Source organism: Triturus cristatus, chromosome 9 (assembly GCF_964204655.1).
Source record: "Triturus cristatus chromosome 9, aTriCri1.1, whole genome shotgun sequence".
NCBI classification, from domain to species: domain Eukaryota; kingdom Metazoa; phylum Chordata; class Amphibia; order Caudata; family Salamandridae; genus Triturus; species Triturus cristatus.
In genome coordinates, this window is record NC_140592.1 from 663,427,207 (window position 1) to 663,454,727 (window position 27,521).

The 27,521-nt window shown below is 43.5% G+C and overlaps 1 protein-coding gene across 1 annotated transcript in view; it reads right to left on the minus strand.

Moving 5' to 3' along the window:
* The window catches only part of PPP1R37 (protein phosphatase 1 regulatory subunit 37), a 551,713-nt gene that overhangs the window by 377,428 nt on the left and 146,764 nt on the right, over window positions 1–27,521 (minus strand). Inside the window, exon 4 of the mRNA XM_085625734.1 lies at window positions 19,759–19,859. Coding sequence (XP_085481860.1) covers window positions 19,759–19,859 — 101 coding nt within the window. The remainder of the gene's footprint in view (window positions 1–19,758; window positions 19,860–27,521) is intronic.

Consider the following 27,521-nt stretch of genomic DNA (forward strand, 5'->3'; position numbering starts at 1 on the left):
CATCAGCAGTGGATTGCGGGCGCGCAAGTTATAGTTAGCTGAACTAACTATAACGGGGGAATTTCTATGGTTTTGTACAAGGGAAATGTCCAGCTAACTAGAACGCCCCTGAAACCTATGGTTTTTTTCAGTGAATATATTATATATATATATATATATATATATAAAATCTACTGGCGGTCGCCAGTAGATAGTTATAGTTAGGACCGTGTTTCCATAGGAAATCTGAAAATTCTATTTTTAATAACTTTGGCGCCGGTTGACGAATCCACGCAAAATTTTCAAAACTAATGGGGCGCTCCGCTCAGCTCCTACCCTGAAAGTGTCGGGGGGATTCGTCAAGCGGGGGCCGAGAAAAAAGGGGGATCCCAAAACGCGTTTTCCCCATGCATTTTCCCATAGGACCTTTAGTCGAAGGTACAGCCCGAACGGCTTTACAGAATTACTTGAAATTTGGCAGAGAGGTAGTCCTCAGGTCAGGGATGTGCCTTTTGCATATATGGAGTCAATCTGTTCAGTAGTTCCTGAGAAAATTGCAGTTAAAAGCACACACATATCTATAGCCGCGCACCGTGCGAGCACCGTACGAGCACCCTAACGTGCGCGAGCGTAATTCTGATTGGTGGTTACATGTTAGTCAACGTTCGAATCGGTCGAAATCAGGAAGTGTCGGCCGCCATTTTGTTTGTTTTCAGTGCGAGAGTGAAAAAGGAAGGTGGCGAACATGAAAAGGGGGCAGGGTAGAGCCTAGCCTTTGTCAGGGGGTCCCTGAAGGACCATGAAGGCAGAATATGTTTTTAAATTTTTTTTTTTTTTTTTTTTAAATCGCGGGGGTGCGCGCACCGTGCGCCCACGGTGAAAAACCAAAAGAAAAAATATATATATATATTTAATACGTTGTTTATTGTAAAATAAATATATAAAAAAATAATACATACATAACTTAGCATTTAAAAAACCGTACAAATTCTCTGAAAAAACCATAGATTCCACACACGTTATAGTTAGGAATTAGCATTTAAAAAACCTTGCAAATTCACTTAAAAAACCATAGGTTTCACACATGTTATAGTTAGGTGGATATTTCACTCGTAAAAAACCAATGAAATTCCCCCCCTTATAGTTAGTCCAGATAACTATAACTCGCGCGACCACCACTCTATCACAAGGATGATGTCATGAGTGATGCCACTGACCATGTCATGAGTGATGTAATATGTGACGTCATGAGCAGGATTGCAGGCACGTGAGTTATAGTTATCTGAACTAACTATAACGGGGGAATTTCATTGGTTTTTTACGAGTGAAATATCCACCTAACTATAACATGTGTGAAACCTATGGTTTTTTAAGTGAATATATATATATATATATATATATATATATATATATATATATATATTTTTCACTGAAAAAACCATAGGTTTCATGCATGTTATAGTTAGGAATTGGCATTTAAAAAACCTTAGAAATTCACTGAAAAAAACATAGGTTTCAGGGGCGTTATAGTTAGCTGGACATTTCCCTCGTACAAAACCCTAGAAATTCCCCTGTTATAGTTAGTTCACCTAACTATAACTCGCGCCCCCGCAATGCACTGCTGATGACGTCACATATTACATCACTCATGACATGGTCAGTGACATCACTGATGACATCATCCGTGTGATAAATTAGTGCATCTTCTCACACCCTAATATAACCTTTGATACACCGACTCAAAATTTCAGACGGCCATTTTGAAGACCATAGATACTCCAATACCAATAACTACATACCCACTCATTGACTCTTAGGTCTACATGCACCTCCACTCACTCACCTGTACAGTCACTCATACTTACAGTCACTCCGTACAAGACTATCATATGCCTTTATACAGATCTATAGACACTCACACACTGCCAATCATCCGTTGAGGTACTGACACACCTAGTCAGTTGTGCAAATAATTAAACAGTCCAATTGACTCACCTATACAGTTAAACACACTCAAGTTCACTTACTCATAAAAATACTAAAAAATGTTGACACTCTTATTCAATTACTAGTACAAGCACACACTCATCCATACAGCCAGTCCCGCAATCACACACTCTCACATATAGTTATTTACTCTTATACACATATACACTGTGTTTCACATGTGTAGTTACTGTCACATGTACAACTGAGATATACATTCAATCACTAACACACCCTTACATACACTCACCCAACCATACAGTCCATCACAGTTGCACTCTTAAAACCATGCACCCATAGAATCACCCACTCACACATCTATGCACAGAGTCACACACACCCCACCACACATACACTCAGGCACCCATACAGATACTCAGACAACCAATCAATAACCCATAGAGACACTCATATTGCTATTCACAAAACCATGCTGATGAATACAGGCCCCAGCTAGGCCCGCAAGAACAAGGGTTCGCTCTCCTGTAACGGAATCTATAAGGAAGTTGGCACGGAAACTGCAAAGTACAAAGACAACGTTTATTAACCCTTAAGGGTGGTCCTACAATCCACACAACACTCTTCAGTATTGCCTGGAGTAGCACAAAGAACATTCGTACACAGTCCCCTTTTATACACTACAGAGGGGCTCATAGTGGGTGGATACAACGTAAGGCCGAAGAACATTACCATTTATGGTCATTCTCGATACTGAATCAATACATGGGCGGAGCCAACACGCTCCTTGAGCCTGCGAAACACATGGTCAAGCAAAGCTAATTATAACAGATGTGGTCAAGTCTGGGCATGCGCCAGATGGACAAGAGGGAGCTATTTATAAACTGTTGCTAGGCAGATTACAAGAGCAACTAACACAGAGGTCGGACTCTCCTCGTGACGAACACGTGGCAGCATGTCAATACAAAAATGGAGTCCGGACTTCGGTCAACATAACGAAGAAAACATGATCGCAAGGGAAAGCATTAATGTTTTCAGTAAATGCTTAATCACATTCTGCCTTAATTTACAACAGACGACCCTTTCAGCATTTACTGAAGACATCCGGTTTCCAAGAATAATCATCATATATATCAATTATCATCATTCCCTTAACCTCTTTAGCTAGACCCTTCTGTCGAGCAACATCGGCAATAGCTTTCTTATCTGGAATGCAGGATGAAATGCATACGGAACAGCACAATGGTCCACATTGAATACACATACAGAAAAGGAACAGAACTGCTATAATAATGCAGAGACCAGTTAAGACCTTCCATCCCCAGGCAGTAACCAACGCCCAAAACCATCCAGAAAAGGACCAAGTGCCGTTTTCTGTGTGGATTTCAGCTGCTATTTTATGCAGCTTGTTAATGGCGTTATAAACGGATGGCGTATGATCAGGAATGAACACACAGCAGCTACTTCCAATAATTTTACAGGCTCCTCCTCGATCAGCTAGCATTACATCTAACACCATACGATTCTGCAACGCAACAATCCTGGTTATTTGTAACTCTTCCGTAAGATTCCCAAGAGCAGCGGCAGTCTGATTGGTCACAGCTTCTACCACTCTTGTTAATCTTCGGATCTTCCTACTATTCAAAGCAGCTCCAACAAAGAAAAACAGTCCTAAGTTAAAATCAATATACTGTTGCAAGCTGGTATCAGTTTGATCCACATCATCAATTGATAGAGTACGTTTATATCTATTTACAGTCACATTATTCAACAGTTTTAAATCCTTATGATATGACGCGGGTGCTAGGAATACAGGAGGTAATAGGAATGATGCATAGCATACCCCAGACCACCCAGCCGGCAAACGGTAATAACCTTTATTTCCACATACAAAATAGGTATTATGGGACGCTAGGAAGGTACTGTTATTTAACCCGTCGATGTTTAATACGGTTATGCAATCACTGACACCAACAGGGATAAAACCCACACTCTGGACACACAGGTCCGCTTGAGCTTGTGCTACTTGGATTACGAATTTGTCCTTCCCCACAGTGTCTCTTGTGTTCGTGAAGATATAGGGAATGGATTCATTGTCCGGTCGGTACTCTTCCCACTCCCAAATTGTCCCATTTGCTTGTGGATATCCATTTTTATCTTGATGACATTCTTTATTGAGTCTGAAAAGCAATCGTCCCACTGTCGGTTTCCGAGTGGCAAACAGCAAAGTGTACCATGCTCTACAAGAGCCATTATGAGAGAAAGGAAGTGGTATAAATGGCGTACCTCCTTTCTTCTGATGGGCTGGCATCATCCCACATATCCAACAGTTCGTAGCGTTCGTAGCAACGTGGGTGTGATGCAGCATCTGAATGAAAGTGTTATTCAAATAGGATTGTCGATGCTTCAACTCTTGATATGGCAATGTATAAAAGTAGTGCTCCGCAGGCACTGGAGTCGTCAACACAAGAGTCTTTCGAGCAGGAGTTGCCTCCTCCACAAACCATGTGGTTATACCAACGATAGCTACTGTTAGCATAAACCCCAACGCACAAAGGATTTTCTTCTTCTCCATGTCAAAAGAAACAATACCCTGATATCTTCCTGAAACTAAAAAGTCTGTCAGAACTCTTCCCCTTGGGCAGCGGTTGATTTCTTCACCAGCGGGCCAAGACGGGTGTCGCTACACTAATGCAGGGCTGATCCCCCCCCTTGCCTCATCGGCTCTCCGTTTCACTAACCCAAGGGCCGTTCTGACAGTATGTCCCGGTACTGGAAACCTCACTTCCTTGGTCGCAGATGATATCGCCTTCCTCCAGAAGTCGCGTGGTCCGGAAAAAGCTCCTCAGTGTCGTTTGGCTCCGCAGCACGGCCTGTCTCTGCTGCTAGGATTTCTCGTTGATCGGTCAGCACGGCAGACTCCACCAATCCGGGCGGTACCTTTCGACAGTGTAAGGAATGGATCCAATTCTTCCTGTTCGAGACTCGCACTGCCGTCCTTGTTGCAAGGAGGACTTGCTCAGGTCCGACCCATCTCGGCTCCAAACTGTTCGTTCTGTCGAAGACCTTTACCATGACATGATCCCCAGGTCGGAGACCATGTCCTTCGCCGGTAGACCGATCAGGGAGCGCCTCTCGGACCTGTTGATGAATAGAAACCAAATTATCCGTTAACTGTGCCAGATAATCGCTCATCATTACACAAGGTACATCATACACAGCCTTAGGCCTTGGTGGACCCCAAATATTCATTGGGCGTCCAAATACGATTTCATATGGCGTAAGGCCGGTTCGAGAGTGTGGCACTGACCTAATTGACAATAACGCCAGCGGCAGGGCGTCTGGCCAAGTCAAAGACGTTGAAGCTTGGATTTTGGCGATCTTAAGCTTCAGTGTACCATTATACTTCTCGACTAGTCCTGCAGACTGGGGGTGGAATACGGCGTGGAACTTCTGGGTGATGCCTAGACCCTTCAAGACGTACTTTATAACATCCGCTACAAAGTGAGGGCCATTATCACTCCACAGAAGTCTACAGACGCCATATCGAGGGAAAAACTCTTTTAGCAGTAGCTTCGCAGTAGTCATTGCAGTATTATCTTTCGTAGGGTACGCTTCAACCCACTTGCTGAAAGCGCAGACCACTACTAGAACATACTTCAAATTGTTACAGCGCTCAAGCTGGATGTAATCCATCTGCAGAACCTCAAAGGGTGCAGTGGGCGTCGCAAATCCTCCTGCTGGAGTTCGAGTGCCTTTCCCTGGGTTATACCTCAGGCAGATCATACAGGTCTGCACCACCCTCTTTGCTGTGCTAGCAATCTCTGGATGCTCCCAGACTTGGGTAAGCAATTTCACAATTGCGGAAGCTCCAACATGTGCTAGCCCATGTGCCATCTGAACCATAGGTTGTACAAAGGCCGTGGGTAATTTCCATCTATCCATCTGCTTATTTCTCCAACAGCCCTCATCATCCAGTTCCCCTTCGCTAGCCCATCGTTCCCGCTCTTTGTCAGAAGCGGTCCTCTGTATTTCTCGCACTTCTTCCTTCGCATCTCGCCATCTTTCCACCTGTGACTTTACTACATACATGGCAGTAGCGCCAGGCTGCATCGCGGTCTCCCGTGCTACTCGATCCGCTAACGCATTCCCTTCTCCAACTTTATCAATTACTTTCCTATGGGCACTACACTTAACAATGGCAATTTTCTTCGGGTATGTCAATGCAGTTAAGAGATTGTGGACTAACTCCCCATGCATTATCTGTACCCCATGTGACGTTAAGAACCCTCTCTCCTTCCAGAGTACGCCGAAATCGTGCGCTACTCCGAAGGCATAGCGGCTATCTGTGTAAACATTCACACACAATCCTGTACTGAGCTCACATGCTCGTGTTAAGGCTATCAGTTCCGCTGCTTGAGCTGATTTCTGTGGTATGCGTGCTGTCTCCACTATCGTGTGTAATGTGGTAATTGCATACGCTGCTGAAGTCGTACCATCTGGTAGCTTCAGGCATGATCCGTCTACCCACAACTCTCCATCTACCTCTGAAAAGGGCGTATCCTGGAGATCAATACGACCCTTTGTTTGTTCCTCAGTCACAAGAATACAATCATGCGCTTTCTGCGCCTCAGGCTGGGTCTCGGGGTATGGCAACAATGTGGCCGGGTTTAATGTCACGCACCTTTTCAACGTAATATGAGGAGCCAAAAGCGTCAGCTCATATCCCGTTAAACGGGCACTGGTCAAATGCTGCGTCTTTGTTTGATTAAGCAGGGCATCCACAGCATGGGGAACTAACACCAACAATTTATGGGACAACACAATTCCTTCACTTTGGCGTATTGACACAGCTGTCGCCGCTACCGAGCGAAAACACCCTGGTAATGCTCGGGCGACAGGATCAAGCACAGCCGAAAAGTATGCACAAGGGCGCTGCTTGTCGCCGTGCATCTGTACTAAGACTGACAATGCACATCCATCTTTCTCATGCACATACAACGAAAAGGGTTTTGTATAATCAGGGGTCCCTAACACTGGTGCTGAACAAAGGGCCTGTCGCAGTCGCTGAAAAGCAGCATCACACTCATCTGACCAAGGGATCGGGATAGGCGTGTCCTTTGTCAAAAGAGCTAGTAATGGCTTAGCTATGTGTGAAAACCCCAATATCCACTGTCTACAAAAAGAAACAAGACCCAAAAATGCACGCACATCCTTCTGCGTGGATGGTCTCGGTGTGTCCAAAATTACTTGGATACGATCTGGTGTGAGTGCACGCCCCTCCTTAGACAAAAGGTGACCTAAATAAGTCACCTTTGGTCTACAGAATTGCAATTTCTTCCTAGAGACCTTGTGATTGTGGGATGCTAAAAAGGAAAGTAAGGATAACGTGCTTTTCTCACACAACTCCAGGGTGTCAGCCGCCAACAGGATGTCATCGACATATTGAATGAGGGCGACCCCCTCGAGTAAAACAAAGGAATCCAACTGTCGTTTCAAAGCCTGACTGTAAATACTAGGGCTTTCTGTGTAGCCTTGGGGAATTCTACAAAAACGATAAGATCTATTATTTAATGTGAACCCAAAAAGAAATCGGCTATCAGGGTGAATGGGAATGGAAAAGAAGGCATTCTTCAAATCAATCACTGAAAACATGGTCGCCGTAGGCGGGACCAAGGTAAGCAACGTCGTGATATCGGAAACCACCGGGTACTGAGGTATCACGATCTTGTTTACCTCCCTCAAATCAATTATGAACCGATAGACCTTTGCATCCGTATCCTTTTTCAGAATAGGGAGAATCGGACTGTTACAGATATTGTAGGGAACTTCTTCCACTACCCCTACTGCGATCAAATCTTGCACAATCTGTATGAGAGCTTCCTCGCCCTCCTGGGAAATACGATACTGCGGGAGGCGTGGTAGCACCGCCCCCTCCTGGACACTAATGTGGACCGGAGGAATCACCATTTGTCCCACATCTGTGTCCGAAGTCGCCCATAAAGCTCGGGGGAGGGTAGCCAACAATGCATCCTCTGATATCGTACACATCCGCCCAGACCTGGGATAGTTGTCATTTAAGATCACCCTCACACCCTCAGGGGAGCAGCGGATTGTAGCCCTAAAATACTTTAACATATCAAGGCCCATAATGTTATCCGGTGTATACGGAGCAAGCAAAAACGGACAGGGCGCAGAAAAAGAATCAACCTTAAATGTAAGGGGCTGTGAAAGAGGGCTTCGGGAGAGTGTACCGTCAAACCCTACCGATGTAACTATTGAGCCGGATGGGGGAGCCCCCGGAACCAAGTACCTAGACAATGCACTACGTGTCGCTCCTGTATCCACTAGGAACTGATCAGTAGAACCTAAAACCTCAGCCGATACATAAGGACCCGTCTGATCGACCGGCACCTCAACTGATTCGGACCCCCATCCAACGCATTCCTATGCATGCTGAGAATCATGATATCCCGATTGATCGATGTCCGATACATGATACTGGTGCTGGCGATCAAAAACATTTGAGCCATCTCGGTGCCGCCCGGCAGTATCGAAACGGACATTATCGTTAGAATTCCCTCTAAAGTTCGAGAAGCCCCCTCTACCTCTCAGGCCACCCGGAGTGTGCCCCTGACGCGAAGCACGCAACGCTGGGCAATCCCTGGCCCAATGGCCCAACTGCTTGCAGTACGCACACTGGTTCCTGTTCAAATCAGATCGGCCCGAAGGGGGACCATAAGATCCGCCCCTTCCTCTATTATTATTACCCCGTCGGGGCGGGCCATATACTTGTGCTAACATCACCTTGGTTTTGAGATCTTTCGATTTCTTCTCCTCCTGGCCCTTCGCCTCGTGCTCCTGACGCTCATAATACTGAGCGATGGTCAGAAGGGCCGTCGGTGTCGCGGAGGACCAAGAACTTTCACTCGCTTTTAACCGGGCCGCAACTGCCGGTAGCAGATTAGCCACATATTTGTCCGCGAAAAGGTGGCGGCCCGTGTCGTCAGTAAGCGACTGGCCACTAAAATCATGAAAAGTCTCCTCAAAGCGCGTAAAGAAGTCCGCAACTGACTCGTCAACTTTCTGCTTACATGCAGTTAACATATTCCAGTCAATCTTTTTAGGGGGGATAATCGTCTTCAACTTAGCCACAATAGCCGCAGGGAGATCTAAAATATTCTGGGGTGGTTTCTGTGCGGGCTTCCGTTCCCTATCCTCATCCTCAAGGTCAGACCACCGGGCCTTGAAGGCAACCGCATCATCTACCTTTCGGACAGAGCGCCACGTATCCGGCGGTAGGATAAGGCCAAAGAACAGGTCTATATCCGCTAAGGTCATAATGCAAGAATTCAAGGCCCCCTCGACTTCTTCATAGAAGGCCGCTGGATTCTTGCGGGGGTCAGGCAACGCATTCTTTAGTGCCATAACATCGGCCCTATGCCATGGAGTGTAAACCCAATTATATACAAAATATCCCCTTGCATCGGCGGAGTTAATATCCGAGCTAGTCCCTGCTCCCTTAGGAGGAACATACAAAGGCGCCGCCTCTCGCATTGGTTTAGCATGCACTATGTCATCCTTATCTGACTGGGAGGCGGATGGGTGGCCCCCTGCTGCAGACGAATCCGACTGCTTCTCCTCCTCCGTTTGTTGACGTGCTTTCTCTCGAAGGGCCAGCACCTCGTCCCGCAAGGCGAACAGCCGCCGAGCCGCCTCAGGAGCCTTAGAGGGAGAAAAAGCACCGTTACGTATTGCTCTAGCGTCCGAAGACACTTCGTCAGGCTCAAGAACATGAGAATATTTTCGGAAAGCAGTAATCACTTCCTCCGCAAAATGACCCAGAAAATACACTTTATCTCTCTCCTGCCACTGCCCCCAAGTCTGAAATAAGTCCTCCATGGATACCTTGCCTTTAAGCGCACGGAAGGAAAGTGTCCGAAGCTCAGCCATTTGCTCGGCCGACAGCATGGACCGTGTGTCTACCTTACCCGAAACCGGGTCAGAATCTTGCGGCCGTGGAGCAGATGCGCCAACATAAGGGGGCGGAGAGCGATCTAGCAAATAAAAATCATCATCAGAATTATTAAGGACAGGATAAAGTGGCTGACGAACAACATATTGACCCGAAACCTGTAGCCTACGCTCTTTCTCTTGTCTGTCCGTGTGCTCTTTGTCCTCCCGACGCTTCGCTTCCTGCGCTCGCACATGATCATTCTTCCGTTGTTCTTTATCAAACAGCGCTTTCTCACGCTTCTCTCGCTCACGCACTTCCTTCACCCATAATCGCACACATTCAAACATATCCTGACGAGCACGCCGCTTACACATACACTGTTCCACATACTCAATCTTACGTATATCAAACGATCCATACAAAGGCCATCGCAACTCAGGATCCTTCCTCGTGTATTTCCTCCATAGCGTGCTGTACATTATGGAAGAAAGACCATGCTTCACATACATATCCCTATTAGGAGTCCCCTCTGGGGGAGCTGGAGCAGATTCCTCGAGGTTCAACCGGTTTCCAAAACAGCAGCACCACTTACGGAGTGCGCTAAAAGCAGGCATGCTAGGAATAATGCAAAATATGCAATATTATAAAGAAAATGGCGCTTAATCGTTGCGCCGTTCAGAGTTAACACAGCTCCTGGAGAAATTTCTCCACATTACCTGCCTATATGTGTTGCAACGCATATATTTTCACAAAGACAAATTCAAAATATGACTAGTCACCATCAATCAAACTCAAATAGCCAGACCAGGCTTCAAAACTCGGAGCAAGTACCGTACAACGGTTCTTACCAATCAAGAGTCCAGGTTCCAACTGCCAAGCTCCACAATCGCCCAAACGGCTCTCACGGCAGGACCGACAGAAGAGGTCTCAGTCGATGACCGGCGCTACCCAGACGGTCAGCTCGGAAGGGAAGGAAGAAAAACCTCGGGATGCCAGGGCTAAGACGCCGCTGGCAGTGATCACGTCCCCGGCCAAACTCCTCACCTTCGTCGCGACCAGTCCTTCGAGCATCCGAGTCGCCGATGAGCCCCACGTGACGGGCGCCAATTGATGAATACAGGCCCCAGCTAGGCCCGCAAGAACAAGGGTTCGCTCTCCTGTAACGGAATCTATAAGGAAGTTGGCACGGAAACTGCAAAGTACAAAGACAACGTTTATTAACCCTTAAGGGTGGTCCTACAATCCACACAACACTCTTCAGTATTGCCTGGAGTAGCACAAAGAACATTCGTACACAGTCCCCTTTTATACACTACAGAGGGGCTCATAGTGGGTGGATACAACGTAAGGCCGAAGAACATTACCATTTATGGTCATTCTCGATACTGAATCAATACATGGGCGGAGCCAACACGCTCCTTGAGCCTGCGAAACACATGGTCAAGCAAAGCTAATTATAACAGATGTGGTCAAGTCTGGGCATGCGCCAGATGGACAAGAGGGAGCTATTTATAAACTGTTGCTAGGCAGATTACAAGAGCAACTAACACAGAGGTCGGACTCTCCTCGTGACGAACACGTGGCAGCATGTCAATACAAAAATGGAGTCCGGACTTCGGTCAACATAACGAAGAAAACATGATCGCAAGGGAAAGCATTAATGTTTTCAGTAAATGCTTAATCACATTCTGCCTTAATTTACAACAATGCAGCCGTTTATACACCAACAGATAGACAGATACAGACATTCACACAGTTTAGTCACTAGTCTGCAGTAAGATACATTTAATGACTCACATAGAGTCAGTTACGCACCTCGAAAATCACCCATTCACACACTTGTACACCCACTTATTCTTCAACAGGCCTTTCCCTATATATATTAAACATATTAAAACTGTTCAGAAACACATACTCAATGGATGACGTCATCAGTGATGTCATTTGAGATGTCATCAGTGATGTCATCAGTGATGTCACTGACCATGTCATGATTGATGTAATATGTGACGTCATCAGCAGTGCATTGCGGGGGCGCGAGTTATAGTTAGCTGAACTAACTATAACAGGGGAATTTCTAGGGTTTTGTACGAGGGAAATGTCCAGCTAACTATAACGCCCCTGAAATCTATGGTTTTTTCAGTGAATTTCTAAGGTTTTTTAAATGCCAATTCCTAACTATAACATGCATGAAACCTATGGTTTTTTCAGTGAATTTCAAAGGTTTTTTAAAAGCTAATTCCTATCTATAACTTATCTCTGAAGATATCATGAAAAGCATTCTTTTTTAAAAGTAGGGTGCACATTCGTTTTGTGGAAAAGCATCTTTGCGATTGGTTAAGAAAAAGCAGTTTCAACGTGGAGTACATATCAAAGGATAAAATTTGCTCAGATCAACCACACCTGCTACTTGCATTTGGAAGGCACTGTTCGAACTTAAAACAATCGTCAACTTTTAACCTGCACGTGTCGTTAAATACTCAAGAAAATGTTACAAAAAAAATCGTTAAATTTTAAAAAAATTGATGAACTTTTAACCTGCACGTGTTGTAGAATGTTCTAGAAAGTGTGTTGATAGAATACGTTGCACTTCTGACTTCTATGTGTTGTTGAATATTAAAAAAAACGGTTCATATGGAAAATTAAAAAGAAACCAATAGAGAAGTTTTGAAACCTAAAAGAATCAAGGAACTATTCCAATTTATTCTTTACATGTATTTATGTGTGCCGCAACAACATTATAGACACAACAGGACTAGGAAGAGGAAGAAGCAGGGAGTGGGGGGAGGGGGGGGGAGATGGGCAGAATGGCACACATGCACAATTAAGTACAACACACATATAGACTAACAATGGCCAAAATGACACACACCAACAAGCAGCACAAGTCACACAACCCGCCAACATCACACCACTGAACGAGCATAGAAGTGAAAACCACGCTGCATTCATACAGGATGTGTACAAAGGCCAGTCGTTGGTGTTGTGGGATGTCTGCGACCGTGGTCATCATGGATGAGATGCCCAGCATGTAGCACATGGTCGAGTTCACTGTGTGTTATGTTGCCAAACGCCTGCACCTCCTTACCACGAGCCCCCACACTTTTGTACGGTGCGCTGTTGTATCTCGTGCACTCGTACGGCACACCATTGTAATGCCCATTTGCGCATGTCCTGCTACATTCCAACTACAACATCACAGTGCCGTTTGGAGGTGGTGCATGCCAGTTTACAACATCAACTGCTGCGGCTCTTGTAGCAGGCCACACCAGAACACAGAGACACACTTACCGCACTTCCTGTACACGGACATGTCCGAGACACCCAGTTCCCCTTGCCGGATAGGCACACCCCTGCACTGACCTCTGAACCCCAGACCAGCACACGCCAGTTGTGCATGCAGGAGGATGCGTGCGTAGCTACACATCCAGGTTCACTGCCAACGCTGAGGTGACAGCACACTGTGATGTTGCAGGGCTCGTGCCTATCATGCTAAGACAATGACCACAAGGACACACTTACTAAGATGTGGGTTTGGGGGGCATTGGCGGTCCTGGAGTTGTTGAGATGAGTCTTCTGGCACTCATGGGTATCCCTGTATCATGCTCATTGACTCTATGGTACCTGTGGGTGTTCTGGTGTGGCTCTTGGCTGTGTTCCCTTTCATGGTGCAGGGGTAGTTGTCCTGCTTAACACCAGCAGAAAGCAGGTGTAAAATCCCTGGTGCTAACGTGTCTTATCGCCGGAATTTGTTTCGCATTGCAATTGGTGTGAACGTTGTGATGTGATTTTTTTCGTGTGCAGAACAATATACGAACTGAGCAGTGTATCTCATCAAGATCCAGCACCTGACGCACTATTCCCAATCAATATAAATACAATGAGATTTCTTAATAGATTGTGTGTACACTAAGTGCAGCCAATACCTCAGTGCAATTCAATACAGGATTTTAGTATTTAGAATAAATTGGGAAGGTGCACCTCGTGTGTTTTTGCACGGGAACGGCTACTCTCCATTTCATTATCAGCACTTTAACGGAAGTAAAGTTGAGATAAATCTAACACACTATTCAGAAGTTGGTGCAAACTGCAGATATCACCAGTATTCCAGCGATACGTGCCCCAAAATTTAACACCATGGTGGACTCCATCAAATAACAGTAATAAGAACAAGAAAGTCACACAGCAGTTAAGAGAACCAAAAACGTTATTAATTTTTTTTTCAAACTTTATTTTTCATAATAATAAATATATAAACGAAAAACTATTTTCAAACTTCATTTTTTTATTAACATATATATGAACACTAAACTAATAAACAAAATGTAACAACAATAATAAAAAACAACAAGGCGGAACACTACTGTGACGACAGACCTGGAAAATAAGAAAGATTGTTTAAAAAAAAAACATGGTATTCTCAACAAAATACCACAAGAAACAAAATCACAAATATATAAAATGCATACAGCTAACAAAATTTTATTAGTTTAACTTACAAAAACTGTAAATGTTGCCGCTTTAAAATATTTTCCGAATCTGAAGAAAATGTTTTGCAGAAGGCACCACACCAACAACATTTTTCTTCAGTGGTGAGGAAATTTTGTACTTTTTCCAAGGAGCAAACAAAGACCAATGCCACCTTCGTCACTCGCAAGATTTGCCAAAGAGTTCTGTTACGAGGAGATCATAACAAAAAATACACGTGCGGCACAGCAAGTATGATGAAACACCCAAGGACCCTTCATCAAAACAATCTTGCACGAGAAGAGTGCAAACAGATGAGAAACACTCCTGTTCTGTATATGTAAAAAAGAATCACAAATAAATGTATATTAATAACTTTCAAATGTATACTATTCCATTACTGTACAAACACATTTTATATAAAAACTGACTATGAAACTATAGCTCTGAACCACAAGTGCGACGATCATTAAAACACTACATGCATAGTGCATACTACTTTGAAGCAGTTCATGCCCTAAAGCCTACCTCACTAAAAGACTACATGCTAACTGACTAAATGATTACAGTACTATAAGGAGACACACTGGGTGACTCACAGGGTGTTTGCTAGAAGAGTATGAATACTAACTAGGGAATAGAAGGTGTGAAACACAACTGTGTAGGTGATTAGAGGACTGCATCCATACTGCATAGGTATTTAAAGCAGTCCATGTGCTAAGGCCTGGCTCACTGCATGACTACTTGGGTACTGACTGAATGATTATCGTACAGCCAGGAGAGTGCCTAGGTGAATTTATAAGTGCTAGGCTTTTTGAACAGGGAATAGATTAGTACTTGGTACTGAATGGGTCACTAGAGGAGTGCTAAGGCAGTGACAAATGTTGGACTGTATGGATACTGAGTAGGAAATTGAAAGTGTGACAGACAAGTGTCTAGGTGGTTAGAAGACTGCATGCATAGTGCATGGGGGTTTGAAGCAGTCCATGTGCTAAGGCCTGGCTCAGTGTATGAATACTTAGGCACTGACTGAATGGTTAGAGTACTGCAAAGATAGTATCTTGGTGAATTTATAAGTGTTTGGGTTTTAGCACAGTGAATGGATTAGTACATGGTGCTGAATGGGTCACTAGAGGACTGCAAAGAGAGTGGCAGGGTATTTCCTGGAAGTGTATGGATACTGACTAGGGAATTGAAGGTGTGAAAGACAATTGTGTAGGTGGTTAGAGGACTGCATACATAGAGGATAAGGGTTTGAAGCAGTCCATATACTAAGGCCTGGGTCACTGGATGAGTACTTGGGTACTGACTGAATGATTAGAGTACTGCTAGGAGAGTGCCTGGGTGAATTTATTAGGGTTTGGCGCTGTGAATGGATTAGTACATGATGCTGAATGGGTCACTAGAGGAGTGCAACGGCAGTGACAGGGTGTTTACTGGAAGTGAACGGATACTGACTGGGGAATTGAAGGTGTGAAAGACAAGTGTGTAGGTGGTTAGAGGACTGCATGCATAGTGGATATGGGTTTGACGTAGTCCATGTGCTAAGACCTGGCTCAGTGCATGAATACTTAGGCAGTGACTGAATCATTAGAGTACTGGAAAGAGAGTGTCTAGGTGAATTTATAAGTGTGAGTTTTGGCACAGTCAATGGATTAGTACATGCTGTTGAATGGGTCTCTAGAGGACTGCAAAGGAAGTGACAGGATGTTTCCTGGAAGTGTATGGATACTGACTAGGGAATTGAAGGTGTAAAAGACAAGTGTATAGTATGTCAGAACACTTTTATTTGAAGCAAGCTATTTGGTACTTAGAAACTGACTAAATAATCAGACTACTTCTAGGACAGTGCTTAGGTAAAACTTTTAAATTTTCAGTTCTGCCACAGTGAACAGAATAGTACATGGTACTGCACCTTAGTGTCAAACCCGGACTCATTTTATCAATGCATAAGCAAAGACTAGCTTCTAATGCTACTAAAACTTGACAACATGAGAGGTTTTATATTAGTTATCTGTCAGCAAATACACGATGTTACCAAATGCTTCTCTCACAGTGGTTCTCAAATGCACACAGACTGTGTAATTCTAGACAACAACCACTATACCTAGGAGTTTACCAAAAATCATTCACTACTGTGTAAGTGGTAAGCGAACTACACACAGTCTTCATATTTCAGGACTGCACTTTTGTGTCAAAGCCTGACTCATTTAATCAAAGCATAAGCAAAGACTGGCTTCTAATGCTATTAAAACTTCACAACATGACCGGTTTTAAAACAGGTATATGTCAGCAAATACACGATGTTACCAAATGCTTCTCTCACAATCCTTACCCAAATGCACACAGACTCACAGTGTGATTTTAGACAAGCAACACTATCCTAGGAGTTTACCAAAACTCATTCACTACTCTGGAAGAGTTAATGGTACGGCACACAATCTACATATTTAAGTACACCACATCAGTGTCAAAGCATGACTCATTTAATCAACACATTAGCAAAGACTGGATTCTAATCCTACTAAAACTTCACAACATGACAGGTATTAAAACAGTTATCTGTCAGCAAATACATGATCTTACCAAATGCTTCTCGCACAGTGGTTCCCAAATACACACAGACTCACAGTGTGATTCTAGACAAACAACACTATCCCTAGCAGCTTACCAAAACTCATTCACTACACTGGAAGTGATAAGGGAACTGCACACAATCTACATATTTCACGACTGCTCTTTAGTGTCAATGCCTGACTCATTTAATCAACACATTAGCAAAGACTGGCTTCTAATGCTACTAAAACTTGACAACATGACCGGTTTTAAAACTGTTTTCTCTCAGCAAATACACAATGTTACCAAACGCTTCTCTCACACTGGTTCCCAAATGCACACAGACTAACAGTGTGATTTTAGACAAGCAACACTATCCTAGGAGTTTACCAAAACTCATTCACTAGTCTGAAAGAGTTAATGGTACTGCACACAATCTACATATTTAAGTACAGCACATCAGTGTCAAAGCATGACTCATTTAATCAAAATAAGCAAAGACTGGATTCTAATGCTACTAAAACTTGACAACATGACAAGTTTTAAAACAGTTATCTGTCAGCAAATACATCATGTTACCAAATGATTCTCTCACACTGATCCCAAATACACACTAACTCACAGTGTGATTCTAGACAAGCACCACTATCCCTATGAGCTTACCAAAACTCATTCACTACAGCGCTAGTAGTAAGCGAACTGCACACAATCTACATATTTCACGACTGCAATTTACTGTCAATGCCTCACTCATTTCATGAAAGCATAAGCCATAACTGTCTTCTAATGCTACTAAAACTTGACAACCTGACTGGTTTTAAAACAGTTATCTGTCAGCAAATACACGATATTACCAAATGCTTCTCTCACAGTGGTTCCCAAATGCACACAGACTCACTGTGTGATTCTAGACAAACAACACTATCCCTTGCACTATATCAAAACACATTTCTTCATCTAGAAGTAGTACTACATTTTAGTATAAAAACATAACATAACTCATTTCACAAATTCATAAACAATGACTGGTTTCTAATTCTACCAAAATATAAAAACTGCACAGTTATCTGTCTACAAACACATGAAAAACACAAATGCCTATCACAGAATGGTTTCTACATGCACACACATTGTAGAGAAAATAAGTACTCCCTACACTTTAGCAGGAAAAATACATTAGTCTGATTAAAATCAAAATAGTCTACATACATCCCCTCACAATTAAATAACTCATCTTTCAAGTTCTTTTGTAGATTAAGGAGTATATCAATCACTCACCATATTTTCTTTTACAGAATCTCTGCACTGTGCACCTCCCAGCAAAAGCAAAGAATGGAAAAGTTTCCCTTTCATTTTCCACACATATACATGTAAACATCAAATCACAATCCTTCGCACATAAACTCAAAAGCAAACACACATTTCTATTGGTTAAACATTTCAACCCTTTCCAACTGAAATACATTTCAACCCTTTCCAACTGAAATACATTTCAACCCTTCCCCCAATCTGCCTTCTGCCTGTTACCATAGAAACAGGTCATGGAACACTGCACTGAGCTCACAGGTCACAAGCTCAGCACACAATGTTCCTACACAAGACAGGAAGTGTGCTTGACTTTTCAACATATCAGCTTATCATGTATAATGTTCCTTACAATCTGTTTTTGTTAACCAATAACAATCATACCTTTAAAAAACAAAAATATACACCCTACCTTTCAGTGTAGAAAGTTGTTATACAACCAATGATTTCTTGTCGTTTTTCAAAAAAAGTTGCCCTAGATCCGCGCACCCACCGCAAGAGAATCCGTGCATCCAACGCGATAGGATGACCGCACCGTGCGCGCATTTCGCCGCTTTTTTTTTTTTTAAAAAGGGGGGCCACAGGGGGTCCTTCTGGGACCCCCTAAGCAGATCTAGAGGGTCAGAGTATTTCCACTCTGCCCCCTTTATATCTTTTACACACTTATTCCCCTTCCATCTTCAGCCTCGCTTCTACCGAGGCAGAAAATGGCCGCCACAGTTCCTGGTTTCGAATGTAGAGAGACACACGACAGCCAATTAGCATTGAGTGCGCGATCGGGAGGGTGCGCGCTCCGTTCGGGGAGGGTGCGCGTACGGTGCGGGTACATAGATATCACTAACTTTTTTACCCTCATTTTCTCAGGAACTACTGAACAGATTCACACCAAATATGCAAAAGGCACGAGTCCGATCTGAGGACTACCTCTTTGCCAAATTTGGTGTCATTCCGTTAAGCGGTTCGGGCTATAGCTGCGACAACAGATCCTATGGGAAATTGCATGGGGAAAATGCGTTTTTGGACCCCCCTTTTTTCTCGGCCCCCGCTACACGGATCACTGCAAAACTTTCAGGGTAGGGTCGGAGCGGAGCTGGCCAAAAGTTTGGTGAATTGCACGAAGATTCGTCAATCGGCGCCAAAGATATTCCCAATAGAATGTTGCGGATTTCCTATGGAAAATAGGTCCTAACTATAACTATCTATTGGCGACCGCCAGTAGATAATACATATACATACACACACACACACACACATATATATACATACACACACACACACACACACACACACACGCACACACACATATATCTCTATATCATTATAGGAGAGCAAGAAAAGTTACCTGCTGACAGCATCATTAAGGCGTACTGTGATGAACAACCAATTAACAAGGGTCAAAACTTTCTAAATATTAAATCATGGAAAGCACACAAATGTCTCTTTTCTACAGTTGGTGTCTAATTTCGGAGAACTAGACATTTAAACTAGCATAACCTTCACCATTAGAAGCAGGTAGCTCATCACCATTCCTCAAACCTAACAATACTTACATCCTCATCAAGATTGGTCTGCTCTAAATCTAAGATTTTGAATTGAACTCGCTTGAAGATCTCTTCGAGTGCCTCACATGCCTTGTAATCCAACTTCTCGCCTGCAATACAAACCAGATTAGGACATCAAGAGAAAATGTACAGAAAGAAGTTCAACATTTATCAATATAATCTTGCATACAATTCATGGTAATGTTATTTTTTAGGCCTGTAATACCACCAAGAACAAAGACACCTCAGTAGAAGCAAATTGTATGCTCTTTAATCAATGTCTAAACATGTATTTCTTCTCCCAGATTAGGTCTATATACATGGTAGTCTTTGCATACTTAAACCGGTTTATTCACACATCATGGTGTTCTAGTCATTATCCAAACTCTTAAAAACATAGTTGACACTGATAAATTGATTAGAGAAAAACTGGACCATAACTGCTAAAAACAACTGCACATCAATCGTTTCCCTGAATGGCTGACCGAGGCGGTCATTATAAAACGATTTGTGAAATACCCAATAATTAATTCTCAATGAGTAATTATCTGACCAGGTTTTACACTGATAACAAAAGCCATAGTAATATCTTCATAATTTACGCCTTGTCACTTTCAAGATCGGTAACATCAAAGATCAGTAAGTAAGATTGCAGATTTCTTGCTCTTCTAGCAAGCTATGACTTTCTATCCTGCAGGGCTCCATAAATTGTAGTGTCAGAAACTTTCTGTGTCCATTCCTAGAGACTACATTGACATGGTCTCAAGCTCTTCGTCATGAAATTAACTAACTGGATGAACTGGAAGTGTTTTCTTAGAGTTGAGTAAGGACACTTAACCGAAAAATAACAATGGACATTACAGGATTAGCTCATCACAATGCAACTGTACAACATATTTTAACTACTCCTAGCTAGACAGATCTCACGTAACACTCAGTACAACGATGATTGGGAGAAACTGAACAATTTAAAATGAAACCAAGTAGTTAACTTCGAGCAAAGATTATGACTGAATATCCATTCAGTAATGTAGCACCCGAAGGCCTAATAGTCATGAATGAAACAGATCTTAAATGAGGAAAAAACAATTAGGAAAAGACTGATCATTAATATGCTGCCGCTCCACACAAGACCCGTTAGTCCTCATTATCAATACAGCAAACCGGATTTCCCACATATTGTTCTTAGAAAACTCTTGAAAACACTATCAAGGCCACAATCCTTCTCTGGGAACCTCTTGGAGGTACGGAGTGAACCCAGATGCAGACGCCACGTGGTCTATGGTGACGCTATTCCTTTGCCTCGTCTGATGGCTTGGACCGCTGCTGTGAAGCCGAAGAGCACTTTGACTTCTCGTGGGGCTTACCCGACAACTTTGACCATAATTACGAGTGCCTGGAACAGCTCTGCAAACAGGCTCAGGATCTTCCTCACGACCGGGACCTGAAATGATGCAACCGGTGTCAAGTAACCAGGAGATTCAAAAAATGCTCCCAAATTGCCTTGGTGTTCATGGCAGCACAGGCACAGTCACAGTCACAGTCCTCGCAGGCACTGAATTTGTAGTCCAGCTCCAGGTAGCAGAGAAACTAGATGGGGTCTGTTACAGACCTCTCACTGTGACAGAAGCCACTGGGTTTAAACCCCACCATTTTTTGAGGGGGATCCTTAACCCTCTGGGAGACCGTCTCAAACCTGTTGTCAAAAAAGTGGACAGAGGTAGCTGTCTCAGGATTTGCGTTGATGGAACAGAAAGAAAAGAACTGGCGTTAGTGCGCTGGAATGGCGCCTATATGGGCAATGCGCATGTCACTTTCGACGCAGACGACACCGCTGATGCGGAGCCGACGGATGTAATCTACTCAAAAACGTCCAGATCCAGTCTGGCGCATGGTGAGTATTTTAAGGTAAGGAATCTGCTGCTATAAGTCTCTATGGTATGTTATGTTATGGTGATTTATAAAGCGCACGATTACCAAGTAGATGTCTTGGCGCTGTCCACAACTCCATGATCCTTAAGCCAGAATTAATTACTGAAACAGTCAGGTTTTTAATGCTTTCCTGAAATGCAATAGGTTCTCCATGCATCTCAGGTGGAATGGCAATTTGTTCCAAAGCCTGGCTGCCCCGTAGGAGAAGCTGCGGCCTCCCCAACGTGCTTTTTTTATGACTGGAACCGTAACAAGACTGGCTTCCGCTGAACGAAGGCGCCGAGCAGGAACGTACCTAGTGAGTCGTTTAGTGAGGTATTCAGCACCTTCTCCATTCAGGGCCTTGAACACCAGGCACAGAGACTTAAACTGGACTCTGCTTTGAATTGGCAACCAGTGTAGGTTGAGGATGGCCTTGGATATGGGTGAAAATTTCGAGATGCCAGTTAGTAGTCTAGCAGCCGCATTCTGCAACAGCTGCAGTCTGTGCAGCAAGTTTTCCTGTATATTCAGATACAGACTATTGCAGTAGTCAAGCCTGGAAGTTACAAGGGCCGTGACCACCGTTTGTCGGCTTTCATAAGGAAGCAGAAACAGGATCTTTCTCAACACTCTTAAAATGAAGCCTGTTTTGGAAGCTACTGCCTTGACCTGTAGTGCCATGGTGAGTTTGTCATCCAGCACCATCGAGATGTTTTACTTGGTTGACCGGGCTGGGAAGGGCCCCCAAATCCTGAGGCCACCATAATGGGGTCCAGAAGCTGGGGTTATTCCCGAACAGCATTACCTCGGTTTTATTAGAGTTTAGCCTAAGGCAGTTGCTAGCCATCCAGCGGGCCACTTCCGACATACAGGCCTGGAAATGATGATCCATTCCCAATTCACGTCCGGGGTATAGAGACACAACGATCTGCGTGTCATCCGCATACGAGGTGACACTTAAACCGTGGCTTCTGATGATGGGAGCGAGAGAGGCTACATAGACGTTAAATAGTGTGGGACTTAGTGAGGACCTCTGCGGGACCCCACAAGGCAGAGAAAAAGGACGGGATGAGACATTTCCCAAGGCTACTGTTTGACTCCTTTCGGAAAGAAAGGAGTTCAGCAGTGCTTTTTGCTGGACACCCCCTCTCCTCAGTCGGTCCATCAACAGTCCGTGGTGGACCGTATCGAAAGCGGCCGATAGATCTAGAAGGATCAAGGCTGCTCTGCCACCTTGGTCCACCGCTGACCTGATCTGTTCTGTGGCCGCAATCAGAGCAGATTCGGTACTGTGCCCCTCCCTGAACCCGTGCTGGGAAGCATCCAGCACAGAGGATTGCTTCACAAAAGCTGTGAGTTGTAGATTCATTGCCCTTTCCACTAGTTTGGCCGGAAGTGGGAGACGGGAAATGGGTCGAAAATTGTTTGGATCCGATGGATCCAAGCTGGGTTTCTTCAACAGAGGAAGAATGGAGGCCTCCTTCCAGACTTTAGGAAACGTTCCTTCTTGAAACATGCTGTTAAAAATGGGCGTTCGGTGGCTAGCTATAGGCACCGGTGCCAGTTTAATGATCCTCAGCGGACATGGGTCCAGCGGGGACCCCGAGTTGGCTTTAGCCAGCAGATCCAGAGTGTCTTGCAGGGTAAGAGGACTGAACGCCTCCAGGGTGACCGATGACATGGCCCCCTCAGATATCCCTTGCTCGAACTCCTGTTCAAATCTGATAGTCGCTGAGGCTGGAAAAAATGTTATTAACTTTAGTAGCGAAAAACGATGCAATTTTTTCGCAAAGCTCTGTACTAGATGAGATAGGGGTCGATACCACTGTGGTTATCTTGGTGATGGTGGATCTATCAGATCGAGGCATTTTGGCATTGTGCGCGTTACACTTCTAAGACGAGAACAAATATTGTTTCATCATGCTTCCTAGGAAAGTGCGATGTTGCACTTAAGCGCTGAGCCAATAGACTCCGTGACATCATGATGGGGTATCTACATTGTAGGTTTGATTACGTTTTTATTCCTAGCCACCCAAAATCTTAACTAGCCAGAAAGGAAGATATTCTTTAAACACTTGTGGGGCTTGAAAGCCATCAAATTGGTTTTATAGGTGACAACTGCCAGACCTCTCAGGGTAAAAAAAAATCATTAAAAATACCAAAATGGCTCTGGAGGCCTCCAAGCATCGTAGAGTAATACATCATCGTCTGAACAACAGGATTGTTAATTTTGAAAGCATCTAAAAGCGAAGCATCAATGAGCCAGTCCTTAAAACGCCACCACTTGGTTAATATACAGGGAGAAGCACACTATGGTAATTGAATGGCCAGGATTCAGGTATGGAGGTGCCCTTCAAATTTGCTCTACTGATGAGCAATACATTTTCCCCTAAGATATGCTCCGATTTAAATAGATACTCTGGGACCTGGGGCCTTTCTCCTCCATTGTCTCCCAATAGCTGTAAGAACTTCCTTCGGAGCGAGTGGCTCCAAGGGTGGGTAATGTGTCAGAGTTAAAGTACAAAGGGACCCAATTCCCTCCTGGACTGCTGCCTCACAATAGAACTACAAAAAACTGGTCACCCATCCATCTTGTGTAATATGTATTTTAGGCTTGTTACTATACATTTTATTGCCATTTACCACCAACTGCCAAAATAACTTTGTATCCTTTCACCTGACTGCCTTGAGTAAATCAGTACATCTAACCTGTTCCCAAATTCAGCTTCTATCAGCAAGAATATTAAATTAAAGAACATCATATGCCTACCCATTTTGAAGGCAAGTACAAATTAATGCACACTGGTGGACATTTTCAATTTCCTAAAATTCGAATAAACAAGAAACCCATGTTCTTAATTCCCCCACATGGGGTGACCCATTGCCCTCTGCTTCTAGGATATTAAAGGATGTGCACCTCTGCCATATGTACTGGTCTGAGGATCCTAGTTTCCAGAAACCTACAATTTGAATGCTTACTCACACCAATCGGGTATCAATCTCAAGTAGGATGCCTGCAACATTCAAGATTACCAATTAAATTTGATGAAAGCGCCCCCCACCCCTATTTTCAATATGCTCACTTGATTTTGAAGTATTCAAATGATAAAAGGTGGCTTTCAATCAACTATGTCAGGGAGACTGGACCCTGCTGAAGTCAGACTTTGGGAATTTTTGTTTGAAAGGTCAGTACTAGAAACAGTGCTTGTGCAAAATGGATTGCACTAACCATTCTCTCTCAAAGGGATTATCTGGACCTTTAATTGCAAATCCAGATTCTGAATAGCAGACACACATGTGACTTTCAATGTGGGCCCCAAGGTCATTAAGTTGTTCTCTGGACCGGTTACATTAGATAAGTCTCTGCTTAGCAGCAGGCCCCTCCTGTCACTATGTTCCACACTCTCCAACCTTCGGACTTCATGTTCTTAATATAAATTGCTATTTCTTAATGGGACCTTTGATACTGTAATTTCCAAGTCACCCAATGTGTCCCTGTGGGGCCAAAGGGTCTTACAGTGTATATGGGACTTCCAATTAACTCTTGTTGTCTTTTGGTTTCGTTATCCAGGTTCCAAGTGATAAATCAATGGAAAGGATGTTAGGGAACATAAAGTCTTCTGTCCTTCAAAGTGTTTACAAGCTGAATGAGGATGCCCCTGTTCAAAATGTCAAAGATGGAGATGTAGGTAAGTCTTAGATTTAGCATGATATAACTGTGAATGACTCACAATTCAATAGCCTCTTCTGGATGCACATCAGCATTATCTTACAACTGTGTAAGCAAAAGGATGACTGAGTGGGAATTTAAGGTTGATGTTATAGGCAATAGCCCAAGTAACATGGTCAACACCAGCGGTAATTTTACATGCTACCTTCTTCCCTGCTGGTTTAAAGACTTGAAATATTTCACTGCTTAACTGCTGGCTCGTGGAGGGGGGGTTAAGTTATTCCTTTCCGGCAGGCTGCAGGCTCCACCCAGTTTCTTAAATGTGCACAGCTTCCTCACTATCTTTTTTCCACAAGAGCTGGTCAAACTTTCAGTGCGACAAGACACAACTACATCCTCAGCCTTCAGGCTTGTGTGGTCTTCTGCCGGATCCTGGAATATGCAGGATGTAAGGCTTGTTGGCTTCTGAACACAGCATGTATTTTAACCCTAAGTGATGGCATCTGGGATTTCAATTTGAGCATTGCGGCATATCAAGTGCCTCATATGGGTCTTTGTTATGCAGGTTTCCTTCAGCACTCGCATCCGTCATAGCGCTTCCTGCATTGCATCCTTTGCTATTATATCAAGAAGCAGATGCAGCAGTGGAGGATTTGTCGTCCCAGACTTTTCTGGTAATAGATCGCACTCACGAAAATCCATTTTACCGATTTTAAATAGCCTGAGCAATTTTAAGAGTAGAAGTCAAATCTCTTCAATGTTGGCATACAGTCTCAGGGATGAAAAATGGGTGTTCAATAAGTTAGTGAGTGTAGACAGACTTAGGACCCAATTCAAAGAGAGTATGCTGATCATGCTTAATATTCTGTATACTTGTCCGTTCTGAGGCCTGTTCTTTGGCATTCAATACCTAAAGAAATTTTGTCTAACATTTTTTATTTGTTGTGTTTTGAATGAAGTAATGGGTAAACAGGTGGAGAGTCGCCAGAACTTTGGGTAGCCTTGTTCTCCCTATTCATTCTACATTCAAATGGTGAAGCTCCTTGATACTGCTGTATACTGGGGGTGAACTTCCACTGCCTGGAGTATTTCAGGGTCTCTGATATTACAGGTCTGACAATATTTATTTCTGAACTTTAAATTGGCATAACAAGGGTCTCAACTGTTCCTTTAAGGTTGTTTTTTTTGTAGTTATTTATTCCTTTAAAAAAAATTTAAAACTTTGCTAATAGCTGCTAAACACCACTTTTATTTGCATCTTGACTTGTTGGCAGATTTCTATTTTGAAAGTTGTGAGGGGGATCTTTCATTTTTACGGTTACCATCTAGAGGTCTGATGCCAAACAAAGTTTTACACAAATTGTGGCCGTCATCTGGGGGGGGTTACCAGACTAACTCTCAAGCACTTGTTCAAGCACCAGCGAGACCACCATTTAAGCAGTGCTGTGGTGCCGGCTCACCAAAGGTAAGAAGCTCTGTGTCCATCTGTGCTAAGTCCTAGCAGTTCAGCAGGAATGTTTGCCCATTTCACTATGCTTTTAGGGAGCTAATGGCATTCAGGGATAGCCCCTGGGGTATTGCTATAAAGTATATAACTAGTTGTGTACACTGCTTATTAGTGAAGAGATGTCACCTCACCTTGCTTCTACTGGCTAAAACCTATCTGCTGAAAACCGTCCTGATTTTGGCTTGAAGGGTGTTCTGTTAAACAGATCTATCTAGACATAAGGAATCATTTTTTATACTTCTCATGGGCCTTAATTTTGATTTGTGTGTTTTGGCTGAGACTTGGATGAATGAATCCTCCAGTCCAGACATTGTGAGTGATATTGTAGCCACTACGAATTACACTAACAAAGACAGGAAAGATACGAGCAGGAGGCTGACTTGGTTTGATTTTTAAAGAGCACTGAAATGTCTTTATTAATAATTTTGTTGAACTTAGTAAGCACTTAGAAGTTGTCACTGCCTGGAGAATAGCTGGCAGCCTCTTGCTCCACACAACTTTCCTTTATTTATGAAGCCCCAGACACTCCTCATTGAAAACATTTCGGTTTTCGATCTTTTATTGGCCAATTACTCCCATGCAATTATCCTAGGTGATTGTAATATCAGGCTTGACTATCTTGCCCCTACTAGCATTTTATACCTTATGACGAATTTAAACTTGATTGAAGCTGTGAATCAA